Source organism: Trachemys scripta, chromosome 1, assembly GCF_013100865.1.
Source record: "Trachemys scripta elegans isolate TJP31775 chromosome 1, CAS_Tse_1.0, whole genome shotgun sequence".
Classification (NCBI taxonomy): domain Eukaryota; kingdom Metazoa; phylum Chordata; order Testudines; family Emydidae; genus Trachemys; species Trachemys scripta.
The window spans coordinates 291,158,656-291,186,443 of NC_048298.1; the positions used below are offsets into that span (position 1 = coordinate 291,158,656).

At 39.1% G+C, this 27,788-nt stretch overlaps 1 protein-coding gene across 2 annotated transcripts in view; it reads left to right on the plus strand.

Moving 5' to 3' along the window:
• Positions 1-23,753, plus strand: part of RNASEH2B (ribonuclease H2 subunit B) — a 59,914-nt gene extending 36,161 nt beyond the window's left edge. Inside the window, exons 6-11 of one of the 2 annotated variants that reach the window (XM_034758528.1) lie at positions 4,597-4,661; positions 6,451-6,556; positions 9,809-9,890; positions 13,006-13,048; positions 15,437-15,517; positions 17,845-18,310. In XM_034758528.1, coding sequence (XP_034614419.1) covers positions 4,597-4,661; positions 6,451-6,556; positions 9,809-9,890; positions 13,006-13,048; positions 15,437-15,517; positions 17,845-17,952 — 485 coding nt within the window. In that variant the 3' untranslated portion in view covers positions 17,953-18,310. Of the gene's footprint in view, positions 1-4,596; positions 4,662-6,450; positions 6,557-9,808; positions 9,891-13,005; positions 13,049-15,436; positions 15,518-17,844; positions 18,311-21,445 lie in introns of those variants that run through there. The other variant, XM_034758529.1, reaches the window with a different exon arrangement.
• The last annotated feature ends 4,035 nt before the right edge of the window (positions 23,754-27,788 follow it).

Consider the following 27,788-nt stretch of genomic DNA (forward strand, 5'->3'; position numbering starts at 1 on the left):
TTAATTCAGTGGTTTTTATACGACGTTCTTAGTCATAACCATTTCTGGGTCTCCAAGTGCTGCTTGTCCCATTTGTGTCTGTTTTATGGATTGTATCTTGGAGCAAGAATTTTAGCTATTTTTTCTCTTTTACAGCACCACACACATTAATATGTAACAAATACACTCGGGGCTGTTCATCACGTCTCACATTTCCTTTCCACCAACCCACTACTCACTTGTCATTCAAATCACTCTTAAAGATTTACTTTCTCTAGTGTTCACAAGAACTATTGGTATTATGACTAATGTATTTTTTAAAGAATCTAGTGCTTCTCTACCAAGGCCTCTCATTGCTCTGTGTACTCTTGAGAGTAAGCTCCTTGGGGCAAGAAGTATTTGTGTTGTGGACAGCACTGAACATGGTGGCAGTGCTTAACAAATAAAAAAAAAAAAAAGCATAACTAGCACTGGGAATCCAGGTAGTAAATTCTGAACCTAGAGCACTGATAGTTTACACTCGCTGGGCTAACATTAAGAAGTCTCCCTGCCTGGCACCCAGTGGCCAGGGCACTGAAGCAGTCAGAGTTCTGTTTCTGTGTAAAAACCACTCTGAACTTGCATTCACCTGCTTCGGTGGTAGAGGAAATTACTTCTTTCTGTTCACTAGATCTAGGTGTGGAGGATTGTTTCAAAATAAGCTCATGTATGAGGGAGAGACTATGATAGAAAAGGATTAATGAAGGGTTATGAACTTCAGTTTGTGAGTGTTACTTTGTTTCGTTTTGCAAGGCAAAAGTTGCACTGTGATCTTGTCTGATGTGATTAATATGAAGAGCCAAGAAAACTTACCTGATTAGAATAGCTAAGTAATATTGCCAAGCTTGTATTCCCAGAAGGTAGGAAAAAAGGGGCCATATGAGTTTCTGAGTTATGGAAAACACTGAGAAAATAGATGTTAAAATGTGCTTTAGGCAGTTTGCTCAACAATACATCAGGGAAACTTCCAAGTATACATAGCGATTACCCAATTGCTGAACATATTATTTAATTGTAGAACCACTTATATTCCATTTGTATTTCTCAAACCCAATCTTTCCAGATGTCTCAGACCAGTTTTATAGGCACCAGACACATTAGGGAACAAAAGCCTTTCCAATATATTCTCATATTATCAAACATAGTCGCTAACTCTCACCAATATCAAATGTGCATTACATGTAAAATCCATGTTCCAGTATTGAATCCTTTTGTCAGCAGTTTGTGACTTTCACAACTTATTTCAATTCTTCAGAGGTCTCAAATATTGTCAGTTCCTAGTATTTAATAGTACAAACTGTCAAGTGCATAAAGTACTTTCAAACAAAGTGATCTCTGAAGGGTTCAATGTAATTATTTTTCATATGTTTTAATGAAAATGGCTTCACAATTCTACATTTCCTTCCCTAACTGAGTCACTCTGATTCATGCTGTTTGGGGATTCTGCCTGGAAATCTGGTCTTGAACTATTTTTCAACATGGATTGGGGGAGGATGGCAAGAGGATGTCCTCTTCTCGAACTTTCTCAGATAAGGGAAATCCAAAAATTGTACATTATATTCTTGAACCCAAATCATGTTAGTTTCTTTGAGCAACAGGTTCATGTATCCCTTTTCTGCTTCTATCAAACTTATTTTCTTTTAAGACCCATTTAAAAACTTTTTTTTGAGTCCCAAAAGGCTGTAGCCAACAATATTGCAGCCAACTACTTTATCTGCAATGGATCAGTTATAAAATGAAGGATAGTATTGGGAGTTTTCTTTTCTTTTTTGCTATGTAAAAGTATTTACTTTTTTATTCTTCTACAATGGTCTAGGTGAATGAGCTGTGGTCCAAGTGTAGTATCTTGTCTGTAACATTCCCCCAGCCCCTCACCACCCCCTGCTATGCACACACAAAAAGTACATAACATTTAGATATTTATATGCAATGTGAAAGAGCCAAGATACACCTCAAAGAAGGAAATGTGGAAGGAACCATAAATAAAGCATTGTTGGTTGTTTGCAGGGAGGGAAAGAAACTCCATGAACCTAGTGTTGGAGTATGGTATCAGACCTTTTAAATTACTTAAAACAGATGTAAGTATTTATGGTAATGTTATATAGGTTATTAAGCCCTATTGAAATACCTCTTAAAGAGCAAGAATGAACTGTTGTGTGTTCTAAAGTCTCCTATATCATTTTATTAAACATTTCATTCAATTTCCTGACTTTATGCACTATTAATTTAGTGTGCAGTTCTATGCTGAAATTTTCCTGAAACCTTTGTAATTTCCTCTCGCATTTGCCCCAGCACACCCAGATAACTAATCATTCATCAGCAATGAATGTTTATGCTCTCATAGTTGCAGACATGGAAAATATTTTTAATACATATATCATAATTTAATTTATATTGTGCTTAACAAATAGATAAGATAACCTTCCCCAAATAATTTGCGTGTTTCACTTTTTTTTTTTTAAGAACAACAATTTAACATAAATGTCAAACAAGTTATTTTGAAGCAGAAGGAGGTGATGAAAAAGAAAATGTTGCTATCCACCATCCTATGAGTCTTTGGGGGAGAATGCTTGGAAGGACAGTAAAATATTTTTTGTAAATCATTCTTTTTTCTGCCTTTGCTGCCAGATGCATCTGTTTACAAAGTCCAGGTTTAAGACATGAGGCTTTAACAACAAATTGACTGGGAACTGAACCTGAGACGAAAAAAACAGCTATGACCGTATCACTTATAAATGTAACCGTCTGTTGGCATGTGTCAAAAGGGATTCAGCAAAGCACTTAAGCATGTGCTCAACTTTGATCGTGTAAATAGTCTCATTGAAGCCACTTTTGAAACCTTTGGGACTGAGACTATTCATATACTTAAATAATGCACGTGTTTTGCTGGATTACGGTTAATTAGAGAAAATTAGACAATTATCAAGTTGCATGGTGTAATAGGTCCTTGCCGGAGCTCGACCCTTCCGGGCAGGAGGGGAGCCACACCGACTCACTACTGTTGGGGTAAATAGTCAGTTATTTCAGCAGCTCCGGCCCTCCGGTGCAGGGGCGGAGCAAAACCGACAGCTAGCTCAGGCCCTCAGACAGGGGCTGAGCAGGCAACCGTTAGTTCGGGGCTCAGGCCCTCTGGTGCAGGGACTGAGCAGGCAACAGTCAACTCAGGGCTCAGGCCCTCTGGTGCAGGGACTGAGCAGACAAACAGCTAGAGAGCCCAGGCCCGGGATCAGGGCGGGGCACACACAGTTCTAGCTCAGGCCCTTGGTTGCAGGGGCTGAGCGAGCAAGCAGTCAAAGAGCCCAGGCCCTGGATCAGGGCAGGGCGCACACAGGGATAGCTCAGGCCCTGGGTTGCAGGGGCTGAGCGGGCAAGCAGTCAAAGAGCCCAGGCCCTGGATCAGGGCAGGGCGCACGCAGGGATAGCTCAGGCCCTTGGTTGCAGGGGCTGAGCAAGCAAGCAGTCAAAGAAGCCCAGGCCCTGGATCAGGGCGGGGCACACACAGTTAGCTCAGGCCCTTGGTTGCAGGGGCTGAGCAAGCAAGCAGTCAAAGAGCCCAGGCCCTGGGTCAGGGCGGGGCACACACAGTGATAGCTCAGGCCCTTGGTTGCAGGGGCTGAGCAAGCAAACAGTCAAGGTACGCCTAGGCTCCTACAGCCGAGCGTTGGGTGAGGGGGAAGCCTGCCACCCGTGAGCGGGGGTGGCAGGGGGGGAACGCAGGCCCACCCACTCCACTGCATTCCAGCCTGGGGCCCTAGCAGCGGTTACTGCCGCTGCTGGTCAGTGGGGTATCCAGACCGCAACACACTGACATTGGCTCACATTCGTCTGCAGCCTGACCGAGGTCGGCTATCCCCGGGCTACTTCCAGGTCCCCCCTCAGAGCCTACCTCGTTCGTCACACTGGGCTCGGGCCAGTCCAGCTGCATGGGCTCCTCTCGCCAAGGGCTTGGGGGCAGGTCCGGTAGCTCCATCGGGAAATCAGGCCAGTTGCACTCGGGCGGCTCCTCCGGGTAGCAGCAGGGACGGAGGGGTTCTGGTGCGGTCTCGCCTTCAGGGTTAGTGTGGGGCGGTTCCCAGGGTTCCTCCCAGCGACGGGAGCGGATGGGCTCCGGCGGCTCGGCTCCGGCGGCTCCTCCTCGTAGCGGGCCCGGGGTAGCTCTGGCCAGTTACGGCCCTGGCCTCGGAGGCCTCCTGGCCGGGAGCTCCCGGCCACACCTCTGCTCCCTGTGGTGGCTGGCCGCTGACTGAGCTCTGGCGGCCGGCCTTTATACTTCCTGTCCCTCCCCTTGACTTCCGGGGGCGGGGACAGGCGGCGGTGGCTCCACCCACTCTGGTGCCTGCACAGGGGCTCCCTCTTCTGGGCAGGAGGAGAGCCACACCGTCTCACTACACGTGGATTTGTGAACATCAGCTTGCTGTGTTGTTTTTCCGCATTTCCAATATTTTTAAGTATTATTACCCTGATGACATGTGCAAACTATGAAATAACTTCCATGCCTTATGTGCATCTTCTGAGTTTTTAATGTATTGAAAATGAAAACCAATTATGACTTTATTCCCCTGTTTTGTTTTATCCCAGAAATTGGCAATAAGAAATTTTATAAGTACAGCCAAGAGAAGACATTGACGTGGTTAAAGAAAAAGGTAATATGTTTCTCTTTTGCTTTTAAAGAGCTTTTTTGTTCAAAATTTAAAATAATAAGAAGTTTCTTCACATTATATTTGAATCACAAAACGTGAGTAAATTCAAAGTCCATATCCAATTGAACAAGAGCAAACACATCAGTAAAGCTGTCATACTTTAGAATGTGGCAAATATAAAGTGTTAAGGAAATAGCGTATTTCTAGCAGATTCCCTCTTAGACGTAACCAGACTGTGGCTGGTCCCTGCACAGGCGCAGAAAGGTCCAGGGTAAGCTACAATTGCTATTTCTATGCTGTCCCTGAACTCAGCACATGGACTGCTCTTTGCCTTAAAGCATGGGAAGGAGGCAAGGCTGTGACCATTTCTCCCTCCCTAGACCATCGCAGCCAGCAGAGCTGGCCAAACGTGGAGGGAAGCACACTTTGAACACTGCTGTGATTTGATGCAACAGCTCTGTTCCTTATGACCTCTCTACATTGTCTCCCCTAATACTGTTGGGGTCGTGCAACTATGCATCTCCCGTGAAACAAGCCTGCCCACACTCTCTGTGCCTAAACGAAACTGTACTGTGTCAGGTAAGCTCTACTTGTCCACGCTGCTGCACACAAAGAAGCAGATTATTTTAATCAGAATAGATCTACTGCAACGGCATCCATCAGAGAACATGATTAAATGTAGGTCAATCACAAGTTGTAAGGGAGCCTTGAAAAATTGTCATTAACATTTACCAACCCAAGTACAAAATCTACTTCCCACCTTTTGCCATGATCATGGAAGGGGTGTGGGGATAACAATAGTGTTCTTGCCTGTTAAAGAAAGTACTGGTCTGGGTTGAGTGAAATTTTTCCAAGACTGGTATAAGGGAAAAATATCACCTGGAGGAGCCTATATAGTTTCACATCTCTGATATTCATTTTCACATCAATGGCTGAATATTTATGTTTTTGCAGGTGCCTGTTATATTGTTAAACTGTTCTTGATCTATTGATAAGGTTAAGATTTTCTCAGGGTATTTTTAGTAAAAGTCATGGACAATAAACAAAAATTCAAGGAAGCTTGTGACCGATGTGTGACTTTTACTAAAAATACCTGGTCGGGGGGAACTAACAGTTGGAGCTGGCCGCTGCTCCCACCCTGCCTCTGCTCCTTGGTTGGGGCTGATAGCTTCTCCAGCCCCGGGGGCTGACTCAGCCCAGCTGCTGCTCCTGTGGCAGGGGGTGACCACCGACCACTACTCCAGCCCCACTGCTGCTCCTGGGCAGGAGCTGACAGCTTCTCCAGCCGCATGGGCTGAAGTAAAAGAAGTCATGGAAGTCTGTTAAAGTCACGGATTCCATGACCTCCAAACAAAATCGGATCTTTCTCTATTGACAGTCTCTCTTATATTGAATCTGACAATGCCCTGGCCTACAGAATCCTGGTGATTACATTCCATTCCTGTTCAGGACTCCATTCCCATTCCAATAGAAATGGAAAAACCCTTGCTTTTCTGAGCAGGTGCATGAATCATCTGTAAAATCCATGGCTGCTCCAACTGTAAATTCCAGCCTGTCTCAGTGGAGCTGCAAATCTAGCTGCCATGTCTCAAAGGCAGCAGGCCGGAACACCCTGGATCCTTAATTTTTCGAGATCATATGCTAGTCATTACAGATGTATATTAAGTTTCATCACAGTTCATAACTTGAGTATTTTATGTGCTTTAAACCAAATTACAAGGGCTTTGTCACTGTATTAACACACGTACATAACAACGTTGATTTAGACATTTCAATCTGTGGCTCCTTATAGGTCAACCAGACAGTGAAAGTACTTAAAAGCAGCAATGTATGTGTGGGTGGAAGGGTGCAATCGGCTACATTTATCAGCGGCAAACAAATCACAGATGTTAAAGAAGGTAAGAAAACTAAGTGTAGTTGTAACGAAATATATCTTTATGTAATAAGATACCTGCAGCTTAGATGCTCAGATAGAATCTAACAATAATTTTAAATGGTTTGTAAACATTTAAAAATATTTCTTGCCCAAAATGTTTTTAGTGTAGTTACTGTAGTGGTGCCATGACTGTTTTGAGTTCTGTAGTTTCTGAAACATGGTAACTGTATAATGCACCAAATGTACAGGGAGAAAGGTTCTGAATAGCTTCTAGTGAGATCTAATTGAGGCGCCAATTCAGCAAACCATCCCTATTCATTGATGTGCTCAGAGAACAAATACTCAAGTTGGGATCATATTCCTGTGCAATGATTATGCAGAGAGAGAGAGAGAATGTGCATCTTGTGTTATCTTAGTATAATAGATATGAATTATCTCTATACAGTATGTATAGGCATAGTTATATTATATACATTCACATCATATAAATTATGGCTTAATAATATATTGAATACACACAATATAAAGGGGAATTTTCAAAAGTGCCTTGTGTGCAGAAGTCCTACTGAAAGTCACTACAACTTGTGTTCCTAAATCATTTAGGTGATTTTGAAAACCCCACCCAAAGTGTTAGTGTTATTACCATAATCATTAAGTTGTAAAGTTTCACCATTATTTTGATCACCTTTTTTCCTGAGGACAGTGTCACAGAGGGGTTGGATTATGAAATATCCTAGATATGCCCTTCAGAATATGCACTATGATGAAGAAAAATATCAAAATTTTAAGAGAAGAATTTCCAATTCAGAAAGTAATTAGAGCAAATTAAGCAAAAGAGATGATTCACTTTACTAGGAGGTTCAGGAGCCTGCATGCAATCTAAAAATAAGGGAACAAGGAGCAGGTAATCGTGGCAGGCTTCTTGAACTCTGAGTACTGAGTATGTGGAAAACGAGTTATCAAGTAATGATATCAAAGGAAAAAGCATAAATGAGATTTAAGAGCCATCTAGACAGTTTTATAGGGGGTGCATTATAATATATAGTTTCAGAAAGGAGGTGGTGCTGAGAGACTTGCGTGCCTTTACAGTAACTTTTTATTACTTCCAAAAACATTAAATAAATAAAAGGAAATTGCAACTGTCAGATCAGGTCCATCTTTACTATATTTAACCATTATCTTTGGTAAATTTATTGTTAGTCTCAATCTACAATGTTTTCTCTTGTATCCTCCTACCTTACAGGAAGGTGTGTATATTCTTTATTATAGTTTTGCCATTGAAAGGGATCTAGATTTAAAAGAACTACATTGAAGGAGGGAATATTGTGAGTTAAAGGTAGATCAGTTTTGGAGGAGATTCTAAAGTCTCTCTAACTACTGTATGTAGCAAAGGGAATGGCAGAAAGTCAAAAGGAACTTACTCAACACTTATTTTTTATCATCATTCAGTGATAAGAGAGTGCAATTTATTTTTGCATACAGTTGTTGATTCAAGAGTATGGCAGAAATCTTCACTGTCTATCTGTAAATGCAGCTGTGTAGATTACAGTAATAACCGCCACGTAGCATCTGTTGATAAGGCAGAAGTGTTGTGGGGCATCCAATGGGAGAATGAGTACCAGGGAAACAAGGAAGGATTAGCATTTAGGATCTGAATGTTTTATTAGAAGGGAAGGTTGAGAGTCAGATAACCTAGGGAGAAGAGATGGGATTTGAGATGAGATTTGCTATTAGGGAGGCTATTTCATATGGTGAGAGCAGTGTGGGAGAAGCCCACTGAGAAAATACAAGGAAGGGATATACAAAATTCTCTGACATTTGAGAAGAGAAGCAAATGGCCTGAATAAATGGAAAAGATGGTGGCAGGTTAAGAGTTAGGGTATGGGTTAGGGTGGCAGCAGGAACTCCTTGGAAAACTCTGTATTGGATTTTTAGATAAATAAGGAAGCCAGTGAAGATTTCTGGAGGGTGGGGGTGATGCAGCCTCATATCTGGGTCTGACAGAAGAGAAGAATTGCTGTAGTAACTGACTTGACCTAACAATTCAGGGCCATAAAAAGAAGAGCAAGATAACAAGAACATCTCTGTTTAGGTATAGATTGGGTATAAGGGTGAAGTTCAGAATCGGTGTGTTGGATCTGGACCGCTCCTTTATGGTTTTGGATGCCAAAGGGGGCTAAGGAAGGAGGAGATCTGCTTTTTGTTGTTGTAAAGCACACAGGAAATTGGTGCCAGTATAGCTAAAATGTGCACACTGGGACCAGTTTATTAATTTTATTTGTTTTGGCACCAATTTGCTTCATGCTATTACAAAATGTCATGTAACTGTGTGTAACAAACCATCTGACACAGGAGAAATACATCTTTGCTACTCTGGGAGCTGATTTACCATATGCTTCCATATAGTTCTGGGGAGAGTGGGGGTGGAGTTGAAGTGCTTGGCTCTTTTAAAGCTAATTAAGAGGCAAAGTATTGGCTTGGAATCTGCTTGTGCAAACATTTATGCATGTGAGTAAAGTTACTCTCTAATAGCCCCATTGACATCAAGAAGAGTTTGTAGGATCTAAGCCTTGTTTGTGGGGAGGGGGACAGAAAAAGAGATGTTTTAGGACTTCATGTTGCCAAAGGTTTGATTTCCAGAAAAACTTCTATAGCAAGAGTTCCCTATCCTGAAAACAGCTTCTAGTAGTTCATATTTCCACAGATAATTATCCTGTCTTGCCAGTGATGTTTAGATATGCCTTGGCATTTTTCATAAAATACTGACATTAAGTACAAGGCTTTGAAATAGACTCATTGTCTCATCTAATTGTTTTCAGTTGAAGCCAGAAATATATTTTAGTACTGAAACTCTTGCCAAATAATTGTAGGATCCAGATGCTTTAAAATTAATGATTACACATTTTGTTGAGTCAGCTTTTTACTTCTGCAGCATTTTTTTTAAATTAATTGTGCAGAAAAATACATTATATTTAGTGTTCTCAGAAAGCAAACAGGTTTTGTAAAGTACATGCCACAGAGATTAATAACATCTGTGCTGACAAAGTAAGCATAGCAACTCCTTGCTTTTTAATTAAACCTACAAGTGTCATATAACATAAACTACTCAACAAAGAGAAAGATCACGTGTCTGTTAGTAGTTTCTTAGCATTAGCTCATCATCATGGGTTATAGTGACATACAAGAGCATGGATTGGAAAGAAGTCCTGTGACTGTATAACATGGATGCACTCTGTCTTCCCCGAATCACTTTTTTTTTTTTTTTAACTTTCAGATGACTATGTACGATATGCCCATGGTTTAATATCAGAGTATATTCCTGAAGATCTGAGTGCTGAGCTATCTAAGTACTTACAGTAAGTATTGTTTTAATTATTTGTTAGCGTTATATGACACACATTGCTCTGCAAATGACCTTTTCTATTGAATACTGTAACTTTGACCATTAAGTTCATTAAGTTACAGTGAATGATAGAGATATTTTTGTCACTTATTAAATGTCAAATCCTACTGAAGAAAATAGAAAGGAACATAAACTCTGGCAAGTCAAATGTAAAAGTATAAGTAGGCAGGCCAAAAAAGAATTTGAAAAGCAATTAGCAAAAGACACAAAAACTTACTTTAAAAAAATGTTTTGCTGTTTATCAGAAACAGGAAGCCTGCCAAACAATTGGGGGGCCAATGAGTTATCAAGGTGCTAAAGGAGCACTTAAGGAAGACAAAGCCATTGCCGAGAACCCAAATGAATTCTTTGCATCAGTCTTCATCGCATAGATGTGAGGGAGATTCCCACACCTGACCAGTTCTTTTTAGTTGACAGATCTGAGGAACTGTTCCAAATTGAGGTGTCAGTAGAGGAAGTTCTGGAACAAACTTATTACAGTTTAGTTTATCAATAACAGGACCAAATGGTATTCACCCAAGAGCTCTGGACGAACTCAGATCTGAAATTGTTGAACAATTAACTATGGTATGTAACCTATCACTTAAATCAGCCTCTGTACCAGATGACTGGAGGACAGCTAATGTAATGCCAATTTTTTTTTTTAAAGCTTCAGAGGCAATCATGGCAATTACAGGCCAGTGAGCCTAACTTCAGTGCCAGCAATAGCAAAGAACAGAATTGTCAGACACATAGATGAACATGATATATTGGGGAAGAAATAACACAGCTTTTGTAAAGAGAAATCATGCCTGTTAGAATTCTTTGACGGTATCGTCAAATGTGGGCAAAGGTGATCCAGTGGACATAGTGTACTTGGACTTTTAGAAAGACTTTGAAAGAAGGTCCCTCACCAAAGGTTCTTCAGGCATGGGATAAAAGGAAAGTTCTTCAATGGATTAGTAACTGGTTAAAAGATAGGAAACAAAGGGTATGAAGTGAGAAGTAAATAGTGGGTCCCCCAAGGATCTATACTGGCACCAGTGTAGTTCAAGATATTCATAAATGATCAGGAAATGAGGGTAAACAGTGATGTGGCAAAATTTGCAGACAATACAAAATTACTTAAGATAGTTAAGTTCAAAGCTGACTGGGAAGAGTTACAAAAGGATCTCAGAAAACTGGGTGTGTGGGCAACAAAATAACAGATGAAATTCAGTGTTGATAAGTGCACAGTAATGCATATTGGAAAACATAATCCCAACTATACGTACAAAATGATGGGGTCTAAATTAGCTGTCACTACTCAGAAAGAGATCTTGGCGTCATCATGGATAGTGCTCTGAAAACATCTGCTGAAGTGCAGCAGCAGTCAAAAAGCTAACAGTGGTAGGAACTATTAGGAAAGGGACAGAAAATATCATGTCACTATATAAATACCTGGTATGCCCATACCTTGAACACTATGTGCAGTTCTGGTCACTCTGTCTCAAAAAAGATATTAGAATTGGAAAAAAGTACAGGGAAGGGCAATAAAATTGATTAGGGGTATGGAAGAGCTTCCATATGAGGAGCGATTAAAAAAAGACTGGGACTGTTCAGCTTAGAAGACAGATGACTAAGGGGGTAATGATAGAGATCTATAAAATCATGAAGGGTTTGGAGAAAGTGAATAAGTGTTATTTACCCCTTCACATTACACAAGAACCCAGGGTCACCCAATGAAATTAATAGGCAGCAAGTTTAAAACAAACAAAAGGAAGTAATTCTTCACACAGCGCACAGTCAACCTTTGGAATTGTTTGCCATGTGATTTTGTGAATGTCAAAGCTATAACCAGGTTCAAAAAAGAATTAGGTACGTTCGTGGGGGATAGGTTCATCAATAGATGTTCTCTAGGATGGTCAAGGACGCCTCCCCATGCTCTGGGTGCCTCTAAACCTCTGACTGCCAGAAGCCAGGACTGGTTGACAGGATGGATTACTCAATAATTTCCCTGTTTTGTTCATTCTCTCTGAAGCATCTGTCGCTGGCCACTGTCAAAAAACAGGATACTGGGCTAGATGGACCATTGTTCTGACCCAGTATGGCCATTCTTAGGAGGAGTGGAGCTCTCTTTATTAAATCTAGGTTGGCGTTGTGAATGTAAACAGCATGTTTTGCTAGTAGAAATATACTAATAATTATGATAATAATACCTAGCCCTTCATAGTACTTTAAATCCATTCATCTCAAAGTTCTTTACAAAGGTCGTTGTTATCACCATTTTATAGAGGAGATGCTGAGACAGAGAGAGGTGAAGTTACTTACCCAAGAAACCCAGTGGGCTAGTTGCAGTGCCAGGAATAGGACCTAGAATTCCTGGGTTCCACTGTAGTGCTCTAGCTATTAAGCTACACTGCCTCTCCATTCTCACTCAATAAGCTGCTATCTCCATCCCAACGCAATTTTTCTGGGGCTTAATTTAAAATCTAAGCTATGTTGTGTCTTGGGTGAATTCAGAAGGTAATCCTGGATTAGGGCCCTGATCTTACACTTCATTGTTTGCAAGAAGACTGTGGCATCCCCTGGTGCTTTGCTGGGGCTCTGTGCATGTGCAGTCTGCATGAAACATATTGTAGGATCAGGGCCTAGGAATGTACTAGCAGTTTACCCTTCAGAAGTGTAAAATGTCCATAAAATATCTTTTCACAGATCATAGCCAAGCTTTTCAGAAGTAACTAGTGATTTGGGTTTTCCTCAGTTTTGGGTGTCTGACTTGACACCATTAAAGGGGACCGATTTTCAGAGGGTGTTTGCTCAACACTTTCTGAAACTCAGGCCTCTTTCAGTTGTCACCTAAGATGATTAAACCTAATGGGCACCCTGCTAGCCACTTCTTTCGAAAACTTGGCTCTCATCATTAGTGTGTCATAAAATTAATATGAAATGAAGTGGAAAATATTTTGAGGGTGACTGATAGGATTAGCATTGATGCCCTCTTTGTGGGAGAGTAATGTAATTTGAAGTTAACATATTCAAAAGTTTTATTCCAATATATTAATTTGTTTCTATATGAAAACTGTAACTTAAAATCTTTTATTCTGAAGGCTTCCAGAACTTACAAGTCCAGAAGCAGACCCCCCGCTAAAGGTAGGAAAATAGTAAAATAGGGAAAATTTTAAGATAGAATAACAATAAAACTTCTTAATAGATACGTTTTGTTGTGGATTAGTCTCTCTCAAATGTTTGAGGCAATTAAAACTAGACTGGACAAAGCATTAAAAAATACGCAGTAAGGAGCAAACCTGCATTGTAGTAGCACTGATCAGAAATATAGGGGGAGGTGGATCACAAAAATGTTGCCAAATATTTTTCTATTTTTTATTCATCAAAATTTCAGTCATCTTTGTAGCTAGTCAAAAACCAGGAACAATTTTTGTCAATTTTTTACTGTTTTATAATGAAAAATCAAAAAATTTGAGCCTCTCTTGTTGGTAGGTTGATGGAACTATATGACTTCATGTCTTTTTCATAAAAGTTACATCTATCCAACCACATGGAAGTAACTGTGGCCACAATTTATTCCTTTGATTCTATCTTGAGCCGAGTCATATTCATTAGGTGTTACACTAACTCTGTTGAGCGTTCTTGTGATGTGGATTATACAATATGTATGAATGTCTATTATGCTGTTTGGATAGTGCTGAGAATTTGTTTTTAGAAAGGTCTAGTGACTTCTAAAAATAATCAGCAGTGTGATTACAGCTAAAGCCATTTTTAGAATTTTGTTCAATAGTTTGACTGTGAAATAATGTCTGCGGTCCCATTGACTTCCACATGGCTGCTCACGGTGTGTTGAGCACATGTGTAAATCTTTGTAGGTTCAGGGCCTAAAATGCTACTTTAATATGTTTTATCTCACTGCTTCAGAAGACCAAGCCATAAATTAGGTGAAATCTGATTTGCTTTAAACCTTCTGTTTTAGCTTATTTTAAAATTTCTTTTATGTGAAAGCAGGTGTTTGTAAGAACAAAATATATGGTTCCTACAAATCAAGACATATCTGATGTACGTGTCTTACTAGTACAAAGTAATTGTTTGTTAAATAATAATCTAAAATAAATGTCCGAAGGGAGAGAGACACAGGAGCCTTAGAGTTTAGCTACAAATGTCCACTAGCTGGGGGATATTAGAAAGCTTACTCTTCCATTACAAGATTTTTTGAGGAAGTCTGAATTCTTCATGTGACATATGCCAACCATTCCATTAATTGTAACCACCAAACTTGCATTGTAATCACTATATCTTTTCAGGGTAGGAAGTCTGGTACTGACAGATCATAATATATAGCCACGCAAAATACTTAAGATCATTTAGAGCTGAACTGCAAAAGTTTTACTGAAAGTTAAAAACATGAAGATTCCAAAAGAGGGACATCATCTTTTATTGTTAGGCTGTCATTTAAAAATGTTCTTATAGTGCAGCATTTAAGAAAACTACCTCCCAAAGGGCCTGCTCCAACTCCAATTGAACTAAAAAAAAAGCTGCTGTTGGATCTGGTCCTAAGGGCCTGAGAAATCTAAGATGCAGACCTGTTTTTTGTGCCAGAGTGAGAGAGATCACAAGTGCCAATAAATAGAGTGAAAAATAGGGATTTAAAATGGAACGGTTACCATTCAAGTTACTTGCAGTATCACTCACTCTGGCACAGAAACTAGAAAGGCCGCAGCTCAGATTTCACAGGATATTAAGGCAATGGTAATTGTCTCTGAAAATTTTTTAAAAAAAAAGCACTCATTACATTTGTGAAATGCCAAATACACACAGCGTAGGGAAAAAACATGCACTCTTAAGGCCTGATCATGTCAAGTCTGAACTCCCTTGAATTCCATTGACTTCAATAGTAGTTAAGGATAGCTAGCAACTTGAACAGTTAAGCTCTTAGATTGTCACTGAACTAAAATTGGAGAGCATTGAGCAAAAACAAGTCAATGTATGTCAAACAAGTCAACATATGAACGTTACCAGATTGTGGCAGGTAAGGATCCTAAGAGAGGTTGTACACAACAAACAGATTAGACATTGTTCCCAATGTAGGATTGCTTGGTGCTTTCCAGTCCCAAGAGACCATGAGGACTTGAGTTTTGTCCCCTGTTCCTTGGCCAGTTGATAATACTTTCTAGCACTAATCCATAAAGATGAGTCACATAGTCTCTGAATTAAAAACTAAAGGCAAAGGATGGAAATTCAGATGTGTATGTAAGTGATTCTATAAATCAGTCTTCTGTGGGCAAAAGAGAAGAAAATGTGTTTCCTACAAAACTAACCAAAGCTCTCTGAATAGTGAAGAGAGACTGTTTATCCTCCTGCTTCTTGAGGAGACTGTTATGAATATTGCATATTACTTGTTCAGTTGCCTGTGCCATTTCAGTGTCTAGCTTACACCAGAAAGCCCGCAGGCCTTTTCAGCATTAACATTCAATGTGTGTACATCACAGTAGTGGTTGACAGAGCAACTTCATCACTCTAACATTTCAGAAAAGGAAATTCTCAGATGCACCTGTGGAAGCAGAAGAAGACTATACTAAGTTTAACAGCAGTGATCTCAAGAACAAAAAGGTACATGTGCTTTATGTGTGTGCATGCTCACATTTTGTTAAAGCGTGTTTTAATACTGGTCAAATAGTTATACAGGAGCCCCCTTTTTTGCAATTTGCCTCTTAGTCAGAAAAGCAAATATAAAATAGATGTTTTCGGAAAGTACATTCAACATGTTCTGAATAAAAATCAATATACTGTATTGTAGGTGGGTTCACCTTGCTAAGAACCAAAGACTGAAAGTGACTTCCTAGGTCATTGAGTCCAGTTCCCTGCTATCTCAGACAACCCCATCATATAATCCTGTTCATAAACTTATCAAGCTCCATCTTGAAACCAGTTAGGTTCCTTGTTTCTGCTACTCCAGTTGGAAGGCTGTTCCCAAACCTCACTCCTCTGATGGTTAGGAACCTTCTTCTAATTTCCAGCCTAAATTTACTCATGGTCAGTTTATATCCATTTGTTCTCATGGCAGCACTGTCCTTTTACTCTTCCTGGTATTTTACCCCCTTAATGTATTGATCCTGCTATGTCTTCTAAAGCAGTCAATAGTTTTTTGAGAAACTTAATTGTTTGTGAATAAGGCAGGTCAGAAAATTTTGAAGCAATCAAAAAGGCTTAAAATGAAGGTTGTGACCATGTATTATCACCATTTATCATGGCACGTTTCATAAGAGGTACCATAGAAGTGTTGATTCAAGAGTCCTGAAAAACATTTAGTGAAAGCAATTACATTCTGCTTCTTTAAACTCTACCTGCAGTTTCCATTTGACATGATAAGTCTTAATTTCCCATCCTAAACTGTTGTGTAGTGTTGCAGTGTAATGTTAAATAACTGCAAAGGTGACTGGGTTTTAGTGGTGGGCCTGAGATAGCCACTTACTTAACAAATGTTATAAGGCTTAGTGAATGTTTATGAAGCTTTCTGAGCCCCTTGGATGAAAGCTACTACAGCAATGTAAAAGATTATTATTATTTATTTATTTATTATGGAAAATGATAGTGCAATTAGTTTGCTATTGTATTATTTAAAAAAGGGACAAGGGAGGCAACATTGATTTAAATTCCCAGACATTTTCAAACAGGTCTTAATTTACCCACAGATGATGTATGATGCAGTTGTTTGTGTGGGTTAATAAAGTAAATCAATACCAAGCTGCCTAATTTACCAGCTTCAATGCGAGTTTTCAGGGAAGTCCAATGGAGTCTACCATTTTGTCATTCCAAGGGGGCGTTCCACAGCCTTAAAAGAAGGTACAGGAGTGCCCCTAAATTCTTGTGATAAATGACTCAAAAGCTCCATTTTTTCCCCACTCCCATACAATGTACATGCCGTTTTGAATCTTGGCACAAAGATACAAAAAAAGTCTGAAGAAAGCTTTAATATTAAATTTGATTTACTTCTGAAATAACAAAATATGTAGTTAAGAGCATCTGGGAAGGATGAATTGGCTCGTGGGTTCTGTTCAGTGTACTGCACTTTTAAAATACTTTGGCAGTGTTTTTGTTTGCACTGTAAGTAATGCAGACAGTCTTACTGTTGGTTGCATATCATTATCCTGTCCATAACATCATAGCTGAACCCAAATTGAGTGAAATTGTGAAGTCCTACAGTAGGAGGACTATCAGAAGGAAAGGTCAATGCAAAGATTTCTTAATAGGGAAAATGGCTAGAGATGTGAAGCATACTATTTTAAAATGTAAGAAAGGAAAGAGGTCAGCTCTATAAAATGTAGCACATAAAATGTGTGTTAGGTGTAACAGTCTCTAGGAAGCTGTCCCAGTGGCCTCAACATGCTTTTCAAATCTTGGTTACCTCTTTCATCGTGTGTGTCCTTTCCTCTCTTTCCCTTTATTTCACTGTTCTAAAAGATTTCGATAGTAAATCAGTGTGAATTATTCATTATCTGTAATGCAAGGCTGTAATTCAGCCTGCTGACAACCTAATCATGAGATTGAGTCACAGGGTACAGTATGCATCTGTTATGTTGCATGCATTATTCCTGTTAATGTACACTCCAGGATTATCCAATGTAAGCATTTGAGTTAGGATACCTCATTCTGCAGGAGGGAGAGAGATTTTGCTTCCTTGTTCTTTTAACAGATGCTTTGTCTTTGAGGTTAGATAATTCATGACAACTATTTTCTATTGAAAAATCTCAATTGTATTGTAAGTTGTTGTTTTTTCCTTCAATTTTATCCCACATCATCTTTCCCTGCGGCATACTGTAGACTAAGAAACCAAGCAAACCTTTAATTGATTTCAGTATGTATGAGTTTGTAGATTAGCATCCCCTCCTGTAGATTTGCTCAGTAATTTTTCTCTTTTTACCTCATTTCGTTAACAGACAACTAGCAAGATGTCTGCTGCTCAGAAAGCTCTGGCCAAAGTTGACAAGACTGGAATGAAAACCATGTCTGCTTTCTTTAGTGCAAAAACTAAAGCAACAAAATAAAGATTTGAAACTAAAACATATATTTTGGTACATAATTATTTTTGTAGTTACTATTGTTCTAAAGCTAACCCTTGTCCCCTGAGTTTTTTTGTTGTTGATTTATTTAGTCCGTCAACTAATGAGGATTTTGAAGCAGGATTTTTGGATTCAGTGAGTGTGTTACATTTCTGAGATTTACATGTTGTATAAAATCAGACTAGAGCAGCTTCTTAAGGTTTCCTTATTAGCCCTGGTCAAAGCACATGATGTGAGAGCTGCTTAGGGCATGTTATCTTTGCAACCAGAATTCCTGCGTTGTTTTTGTTGTAATTGCAATAAATAATAAAACTAATATAGCATAATAAATTGATGTATGAAACAAATGTTTGTTGTGTTTTCTGTATTCATAGAAGTATGCTGAGTTTTAGATAAGCTGTGGCACTTGGGGTATGTCTACACAGAGATAAAAAGCCCTTGGCTGGTCTGGGTCAGCTGGTTCTGGCTCCAGGGCTAAAAAATTGCTGTGTAGACGTTTGGGCTCAGGCTGGAGCCTGAACTCTGGGACCTTCCACCCTCATAGGATCCCAGAGCTTGGATTCCAGCTTGAGCCTGAACAGCTACACAGAAATTTTTAGCCCACAAGCCTGAGTCAGCTGACCTGGGCCAGCCGCAGTTGGCCTGTGAGTCTCTTATCCTTGTGTAGACGTGCCCCCATAGTGCTTCCCTGTATATACACCTCTACACCTTCTTGAAAAATTATAGGATCACTGAAAAGTTGTGTGATAAATCTGCTAAAAAAATCTATGTATCTTTCACTGTTTGTTTCCAAGAATCATAGCTTCTTACCAAAATAAGTTGCCAAATGTTTATTTAAAGACAAAGACTGAGATTTTCAAATAAGCCTAATGACCAAATCTCAATAAATCCAAATAAGCAAAAGGGGAGGGGGGTGCCCTAACCACCAGCCAATAGTCTTTCTCTCTGGCTAATTGATTATTCATGTATTTTATAAACAGTGGAATAGCTTCAACAGGAGAGACTGAGAAAGCTGCAGACCAGAATATTCCATAATCTAGTGGCTAGGGTGCTCTTCTGTAATGGGGGAGACTCAAGGTCACCGCATCAGGCACAGAGGGAAATTGAACCCAGTCTCCCATGTGAGCCACTTGGCTAAAGTGTCCAAGTGAGGCAGAAGGACCTTCTCCTCCCCAGCCAAGATCCAGCTCTTTTCTGCAATGCCTAAAATCAAAACAATTTTTTGAGTGGAAATTAAACATTTTGTTTTGACATTACCAAAATGTTTTGATTTTTTTTCAGTTCAGTCAGAAGTGTTCAGCAAACTCTTGGGTGCCCCAACTTTTGTTTTGCTGTGTAAGGAAGTTGGGATGGAAGGACTGACATGACAATGAAATAAAGAAATAATTCACATACACATATAATATAAACCATGTTAATCTGATCATAGTTTATATATTTGTTCACTGCTTTACAAATAAGTTGTAGGAAACAAGGCGAAAGATAAATCTCAGAACATGGTGGGTTTGAAAGAAAGAAAGAAAACCATGCAGAGCCAGGACATTCTGATCACTCTGATCTGTAACTGTCTTCAGCCCTTTTACACCGGACCATTCAGCAGAGGTTCCTGTACCATTCTGAAGTCAATATCTGTCAACTAACCAACTTTTAAAAATTAAGACCGGATGTCATCACGTCTGTGTTCTTCCTGTCAGTTATAAGCAACTCTTTTGAGACCTCCCTTGTCACTTTGCTGTACTAATTTTCTATCCTGGGAGTGTAAGTGATTTCCAGCATTGTGGCACCATATGGAATACTAAAGATCAGCTTGTAGGAAACATTCTTGTGAATTGGTAAGAGTTTTAAACAAACAGTTGTGACCTAGAGTCTAAGGATGTTTTCAAAACCACTCATTATTACCCTAACTGTTCCCATTGAAGTCAATGGTAGAATTCCAATTAACTTCAGTGGGAGTAGTTAGGCCAATGATGAGTACTTTAGGAAAATCCCACCTTTGAGTTCCAAGTGGGGAAAAGCAAACTTTTATGGCTATTATAACTGGAATGCGTCAAGCAATCTGTGGTGGTTTAGAAGTATTTTGGAAGACCGTGACGAAGCTTGGTTTATGTTAACTGGAAGTCTGCTTCAAGCATTGAAAAGGCAGTGAGGAAGAGGGCACAGAGTTGGAAGTGAATGAAGAGAATGGTCAGGAGGAAAGCTTGAATGGAACACAGAGATTGGAAGGTGTTATAGGAGAAGCTGAGGATAGAAATGTAGGAAAGGGCAGAAGCATGGAGAGTGGATTTCTAAAGCAAACACTGATTCTGGGTTTTACACTTTGAAGTTTTAAAAGTCAGAGCACCAATGAAATACAGTTTTAAAAGCAAACCTTTACATGAGTTAAATGAGTTGTGAACTTTGCTCTTAAAAAGGCAGGTCAAATTAACTCTTCTGAATGGGTGGGGGATAGGTCACCAACAGAACAAGTCTGTTACAGATGGAAAGTATCTATCTTGACTTCTTATCTAGTGCACCAATTTTCTGTACATGAATTCTACATTCATCCCTGCTCGCCAGGGCAAGTCTGGAGTTCTTCCTGTGAGCACAGATGCATTCTGCATTAGTATGTCACATCTCAACTACAGCTGTCAGCCATGCAGTAACTTATAACAATAGTAATTTTATTAGTGAATGTCTTTGGTCCAGCAGAAATTCATGCATGACAAGCTGTTTCCAAAAGCAGTAGAGCTTTCAGGTTAAAAAAAAAAAAGACAATTTTTTTTTAAATATCCTTTCCCTTTAGAAAAGAATAAAATACATTTTGCAACTTTGAAACTTCCTTAACACGAAGCTGTAAGAAATTATAAAAAGCATATTGTGCCAGATACATAAAATAATGTTTCCGACCACAGTGAGGATTTAAATATAGTAACAATGAAAGGCCAGCAGTAGCAGAATGGTCATTATGAAGTGTTGCTGTGACATTTTTTGCTTGGTAGTTTAGTTACTAAACAGTATCCCAGCACTGCTACAGAAACGTGGTTTTACTTTTTGTTCCCCCTGGATTAACATGTCTTTGCTAAATTTGCATGTAAGTATCTGATGTTTTTCCCTGTTTTTATGGCTGTTGTTTGGGATAGATCACATTTTTTAAGATTGCATATCACAAATGGAGTGACCTCATTGAGTGTGGAAAATATCCTGTGGATGGAAGTGATAGCTCTCAGGGATCTTTCAGGGTTGGACTTTCACATAATCTGCAGTCTAAAATAATAAAACTAGCTCTATTTGGGAAGTGACTATTTGATTATTTTATTTTCCATGGAAAAGAAGGCTTAAACAGCAAAGCTTGGATCTGGATCTGAAATTTAAGGAACTTCAGTGATGTTTGTATACAGAAGTTTGATTGTGGCTTTCTCCAGCTTCTTTAAGAGAGAGAATAAAATGCATTGATTCTTATTTGAATAGATTGATGTTTGTTTTTTTCTTTTCTCTCTAGATATCAGTAAAAAGATGTCAGAGGAAGAAATGAAGAACATAATGAGGCTTGGTTATATCATTTTTCATACTCTCAAAGCAGCTTTTAAAAACTTTTTCTTATGTGCTTTTTAAAAGTGAATTCTTAGAACAAGGCATCCCCTAAGCTTTAAGAAACAGTTAATGTCAACAGATAACATTGTTGAACAAGCTGTGTGTTAATTATATGCGGCTTCAAATTTTATAGCTAATACAATATTGCTCTGTAAGGCCTTTTCAGGAAGGTACTTTAAGCACATGTGTAAATGTAAGCATGTGAGTAGTCCAGTGAGTCTGCTCATGTGGTTAAATGCTTTGTTTGGTGAGGACCCAAGTGCTCAAGCCTACAAGGTGCTGAACATTCTGACCCTGATCCAGCAAAGGCACATACTCGCATGCTTAACTTGAAATTCATGAGCAGTCCCACTGACACGTTTGCATTTGTGATATCCATAAAATTCATGCATAAAATTAAGCACACGCTTAAGTACTTTGCTGGATCAAGGCCAGAGGTTTGAGAATTAGCTCCTAAAAATGCCATGTTTCTGTAGGATTTTAAATAATTTTCACTCTTTTATAAAACTTCTGATTAAGTGGTGACTATTTCAATTTTAAGAAGATTCGGTTACATATCTATGTACATTGTTGAGGAGCGTCTCTTATGTTGTAGGCGCCAAACTCTGCTGGGAAGCAGAATTTTCATTACAGATAGGAAAGCATTAAAAATTGGGCAAAAAAATTCCCTTGCTGCTAAATTCTGAATTTGGGAATAAATTAAAAATCTATTATGTGAGTAAGCTCCACCCTAACCTCCTGAAATTATAGTAGTTTGATTTGCATCATTCTACAATGTTTAGGCTTGAATCAGTGTTTTTGTTATAAAGGCAGGAGTATAAAAATATTATCATAACAAGGCTGAGAACTAATATTTTTATAATGGATAAGATACTGAAAATGTGCATTTTATGATACTAGAACTAAACAGACGGTTTTACATTTTTACAGATTAGTCCAGTATGTTCGATTATATGGGGGCAGTGGAAAGCCAACAAATAATGAGAAAATCTTAATTTCTGTGCATGCATGATAAATTTTAAGGGACTGAGTTTCAACCAAACTATCCTGCTGAGAATATTTAGAACGTAGATTGTATGTGCAAGAATAGCAGCGAGATTATATGAGAGGTCATAACTGCCCTACGTGGTCCAAAACCCACTACTTAGTCACATGCACTGTAACTGTTTCTATCGGGCATATGGTATGTGTTTGCAAAAATGATTGCCTTTACCAAACTGCTGTTAACATGAAATTTTGCGGTATAGCTGTTGTAAACTAGTAATTAACAGCAGTTTTAAAATGACTGGCCATATATTTCTATGAATCTTAACTATGGGCCCAATTGACCAAAGCACTTACGCAGGTGACCTATATGTTTACATAAAGCCTAAATATGTGTATGAGAGTGACAAGGTGGGTGAGGTAATATCTTTTATTGGACAAACTTGACACGCTCTTGAGCGTGGAACCTTGTGTCCAGCTGTGACATGCTGAGTACCTTTCTCAGACCTGAAGAAGAGCTCTTTGTAAACTTGAAAGCTTGTCTCTGTCATCTACCGAAGTTGGTCCATTAAAAGTTATTACCTCACCCACCTTGTCTCTCTAATATCCTGGGACCAACACGACTACAACAACACTGCAAATAAATGTAGTGTTGAGGTGGAAAATATTTTGGCCCAATTCTGCAATCATGTGTCATGCCCGGGGAAGTCAATGAGAGTTCTGAGTAGAGTTGATTGGGATATTTCTGGGAAACTATATTTCAACAACAAAAGGGGGAGGGGAGGGAGGAGACTATTAAATTTTCGTTTCAGTTTCTGACCAGCTCTAGTTTTGAATAGGAAAGAAGGATTGGAAAGGACTAAGCTCTTAAATGTTTAAGACTCTTCTATGAAATAAGTTATTTTATGAATGCTCTCAGGGATCCTTTTAGAATCCTATACTGATATTGTCTCTTTTATTGGCTTTGCACTGGACTAGTTAACCCTGATCACTGTCCCTTGTCATAGCTGGTTAATGTGTATTTTAATATAGATTTCAAGGTATTCTTGTGCGGAGGATTCAGCAATTTGATGAAAGTCTAAACTGCATTTTCTGTTTTTGCTAACTTATATTCAAAATATGAGATGTATAAATAATACACTTACCCATGGAAACTTATGGAACAGCCTTTGTTGGTCATTGCAGTAGTTTCACATGGAAAATAAAATACAATAAACTAATATATTAGTCTGTGCTAGGTAATCAAGTGGTCAATTCTTGAACTGAGTGGAGTCAAAAAATAAGTTTATTAACATATACAGGGGAAAAAATTAATCATGGTGTAAGTGGGTACAAATCTAAAGGTTCACAATGGCAAATTCAGTAATACACTTAGACCCATGCTTAAGTACTTTTCTGTACTGATGCCTGCGTATTGTGTGCATCTGTCTATTTATGAATTTGCTCAGGGGTTTGGAATGCTAGAATAAGTGCCTCTGAGGTGGATGGATGGGAAGAGGTCATATGATATCCATGAAATTTATCAGATAGATATCACCACCATATACCCAGTAAAATGTATGTATGTGTACATACAGAATTGTACTGCAGTGGTAGCCAGTTTCTTTTCTCTGACTTTAACAAAGAACTGTTAATCAGACATAGGGGATGAACTGTATGTTTGCCAAAACATTATTTTGGTTTCTCCATGAATATGTGCTAAATGCTGACAAGAACTTATCGGAACTGTCAGGAGACTTAATTTACTCCATTTTCATTTTCAGACACCAGAGAACAAGGTGCTAAGCAAAGGTGTCATTGTTCATTGGTGGTCAAATCTCTGAATTAGTGTTAACAAGAACCAAACAAGAAAGTAAACAAGGTTCAGATCTCTTCACCTATACATCTTTCAGCTGTGTATGTTTTTCTTTAGGATATGTGCATTTATTCCCATGAAGGATGGAGCAGGAAATCAGTGTTATCACTAACATTAAAGGAAAACAACACCCACATTGTGCTTAGCCCAGTAGGAACAAAAAAAAAATTGTTTTCATTGTTCTGCATCTTCAAAGCACTATAACGAAGGTCTATAATACAACCTAATTTATCCAAAGTTCATTTTTCTGAAACTCTGTTATCTAAAACAAGATCATGTCTCCCAATGTCTGTTACATTGAAAATTGCCTTGATTATCCACAACCTCAATTATCTGAACTTACTCAGTGTCCCCTAGGACATTTGGAAAATAGAGATTGTATTGTAGTTAAAATAATACTCCTGTGATGGTAGGCAACTACTATCCCTATTTTACATATGTGGGAAATGGATAGAGAAGGGAAGGGCCACATTTTCAAAATTGCCCTCTAATTTTGGGTTACTCAGTTTTCAGGTTCTCAGTGTTACATACCTTGTGGTTTCAGAGTAGCAGCCGTGTTAGTCTGTATCCGCAAAAAGAACAGGAGTACTTGTGGCATCTTAGAGACTAACAAATTTATTAGAGCATAAGCTTTCGTGGACTACAGTCCACTTCTTCGGATGCATATAGAATGGAACATATATTGAGGAGATATATATACACATATACAGAGAGCATGAACAGGTGGGAGTTGTCTTACCAACTCTGGAGGCCAATTAAGTAAGAGAAAAAAAACTTTTGAAGTGATAATCAAGCTAGCCCAGTACAGACAGGTTGATAAGAAGTGTGAGAATACTTACAAGGGGAGATAGATTCAATGTTTGTAATGGCTCAGCCATTCCCAGTCCTTATTCAATCCTTTGTTGATTGTGTCTAGTTTGCATATCAATTCCAGCTCAGCAGTCTCTCGTTGGAGTCTGTTTTTGAAGTTTTTCTGTTGTAATATAGCCACCCGCAGGTCTGTCACTGAATGACCAGACAGGTTAAAGTGTTCTCCCACTGGTTTTTGAGTACCTTGTGGTCTGCTTTGCAAAGGTGTTGATCATCTGCAGCTCCCAGTGACTTCAGCTCGAGTTGTAGGTGCTCAGCACTTAAGACCACCACAAACAAGATATCTCAAGCTGGCCATTCAAATATGGAGTCACCCAAAATCAGAGGCTGATTTGAAAAATTTGGCCCAAGCTTGCCCTTGGCACGCATGACGAGTCAGGGTCAGGAATAGAACTCGCACACATTTTTCTCGCTGTAAACTTATAAGTTATTAGTTATAATTGGCATTTTGGTGCTTAGTACTGGAAACAGCCATCTTGCTGAAAAGTGATGGTTTTTTTGGTGTGTGGGGACCCAGTATGAGACTGTAAATACATTTCCAACCTGATTCATTAATATTTGAATGACCCCAAAAATAACCAATGTTTTAGTTTTTAAATATTTTTCTTTTTATTGTTAAACCAGCTGTCAGCAACTGATCAAAATGATTGCTGAGTTTCCGTAACTGAAACTTGCATAATTGAAGGGGTAGGCATATTCTGTCTGATTTCTTTATAAAAAGACAAACAATATATAGGTCTCTACAAAAAGTCCAAAATTACCCCAGTTTGATTTATTACTAAGCAATAAGACAATCAGTACATTGCTGAGTCATTGGTCTGCATGGCACTAACTCACAATGTTACAAATGAAATTAAAAATACTTCTTAAAAATGAATTAATTCAGCCTGAGTTTTACCAAACTTCATCTGCACAGGACATGCAACCCTGCTGGAGATGCTGGGAGACATCATCTCTTGCCCTTTTTAAAATGATGAGGAAATATAAGCTCCCCTTTCTGCTGCCATAAATAGTATGGGTGAGGTGGGAAGGGATAGAATCTGGCACACAATAGATGAGGCTGACCCAATATCCCAGACCTGAACAACCCTTAAGATTGGGAAGTTTCGGTCGAGAGCCAGAGTCAAAGTTTGCAGGTTGGGCTTGTATCTAGAATATGATTACTGAAGGATTAATATCTCGGTTTGTTTCCCACAACCAAAAGTTCATAGATTCATAGATTCTAGGACTGGAAGAGACCTCGAGAGGTCATCGAGTCCAGTCCCCTGCCCGCATGGCAGGACCAAATACTGTCTAGACCATCCCTGATAGACATTTATCTAACCTATTCTTAAATATCTCCAGAGATGGAGATTCCACAACCTCCCTAGGCAATTTAGTCCAGTGTTTAACCACCCTGACAGTTAGGAACTTTTTCCTAATGTCCAACCTAGACCTCCCTTGCTGCAGTTTAAGCCCCTTGCTTCTTGCTCTATCCTTAGAGGCTAAGGTGAACAAGTTTTCTCCCTCCTCCTTATGACACCCTTTTAGATACCTGAAAACTGCTATCATGTCCCCTCTCAGTCTTCTCTTTTCCAAACTAAACAAACCCAATTCTTTCAGCCTTCCTTCATAGGTCATGTTCTCAAGACCTTTAATCATTCTTGTTGCTCTTCTCTGGACCCTTTCCAATTTCTCCATATCTTTCTTGAAATGCGGTGCCCAGAACTGGATATAATACTCCAGCTGAGGCCTAACCAGAGCAGAGTAGAGCGGAAGAATGACTTCTCATGTCTTGCTCACAACACACCTGTTAATACATCCCAGAATCACGTTTGCTTTTTTTGCAACAGCATCACACTGTTGACTCATATTTAGCTTGTGGTCCACTATAACCCCTAGATCCCTTTCTGCCATACTCCTTCCTAGACAGTCTCTTCCCATTCTGTATGTGTGAAACTGATTTTTTCTTCCTAAGTGGAGCATTTTGCATTTGTCTTTGTTAAACTTCATCCTGTTTAACTCAGACCATTTCTCCAATTTGTCCAGATCATTTTGAATTATGACCCTGTCCTCCAAAGCAGTTGCAATCCCTCCCAGTTTGGTATCATCCGCAAACTTAATAAGCGTACTTTCTATGCCAATATCTAAGTCGTTAATGAAGATATTGAACAGAGCCAGTCCCAAAACAGACCCCGACGGAACCCCACTCGTTATGCCTTTCCAGCAGGATTGGGAACCATTAATAACAACTCTCTGAGTACGGTTATCGAGCCAGTTATGCACCCATCTTATAGTAGCCCCATGTAAATTGTATTTGCCTAGTTTATCAATAAGAATATCATGCGAGACCGTATCAAATGCCTTACTAAAGTCTAGGTATACCACATCCACAGCTTCTCCCTTATCCACAAGACTCGTTATCCTATCGAAGAAAGCTATCAGATTGGTTTGACATGATTTGTTCTTTACAAATCCATGCTGGCTGTTCCCTATCACCTTACCACCTTCCAAGTGTTTGCAGATGATTTCCTTAATTACTTGCTCCATTATCTTCCCTGGC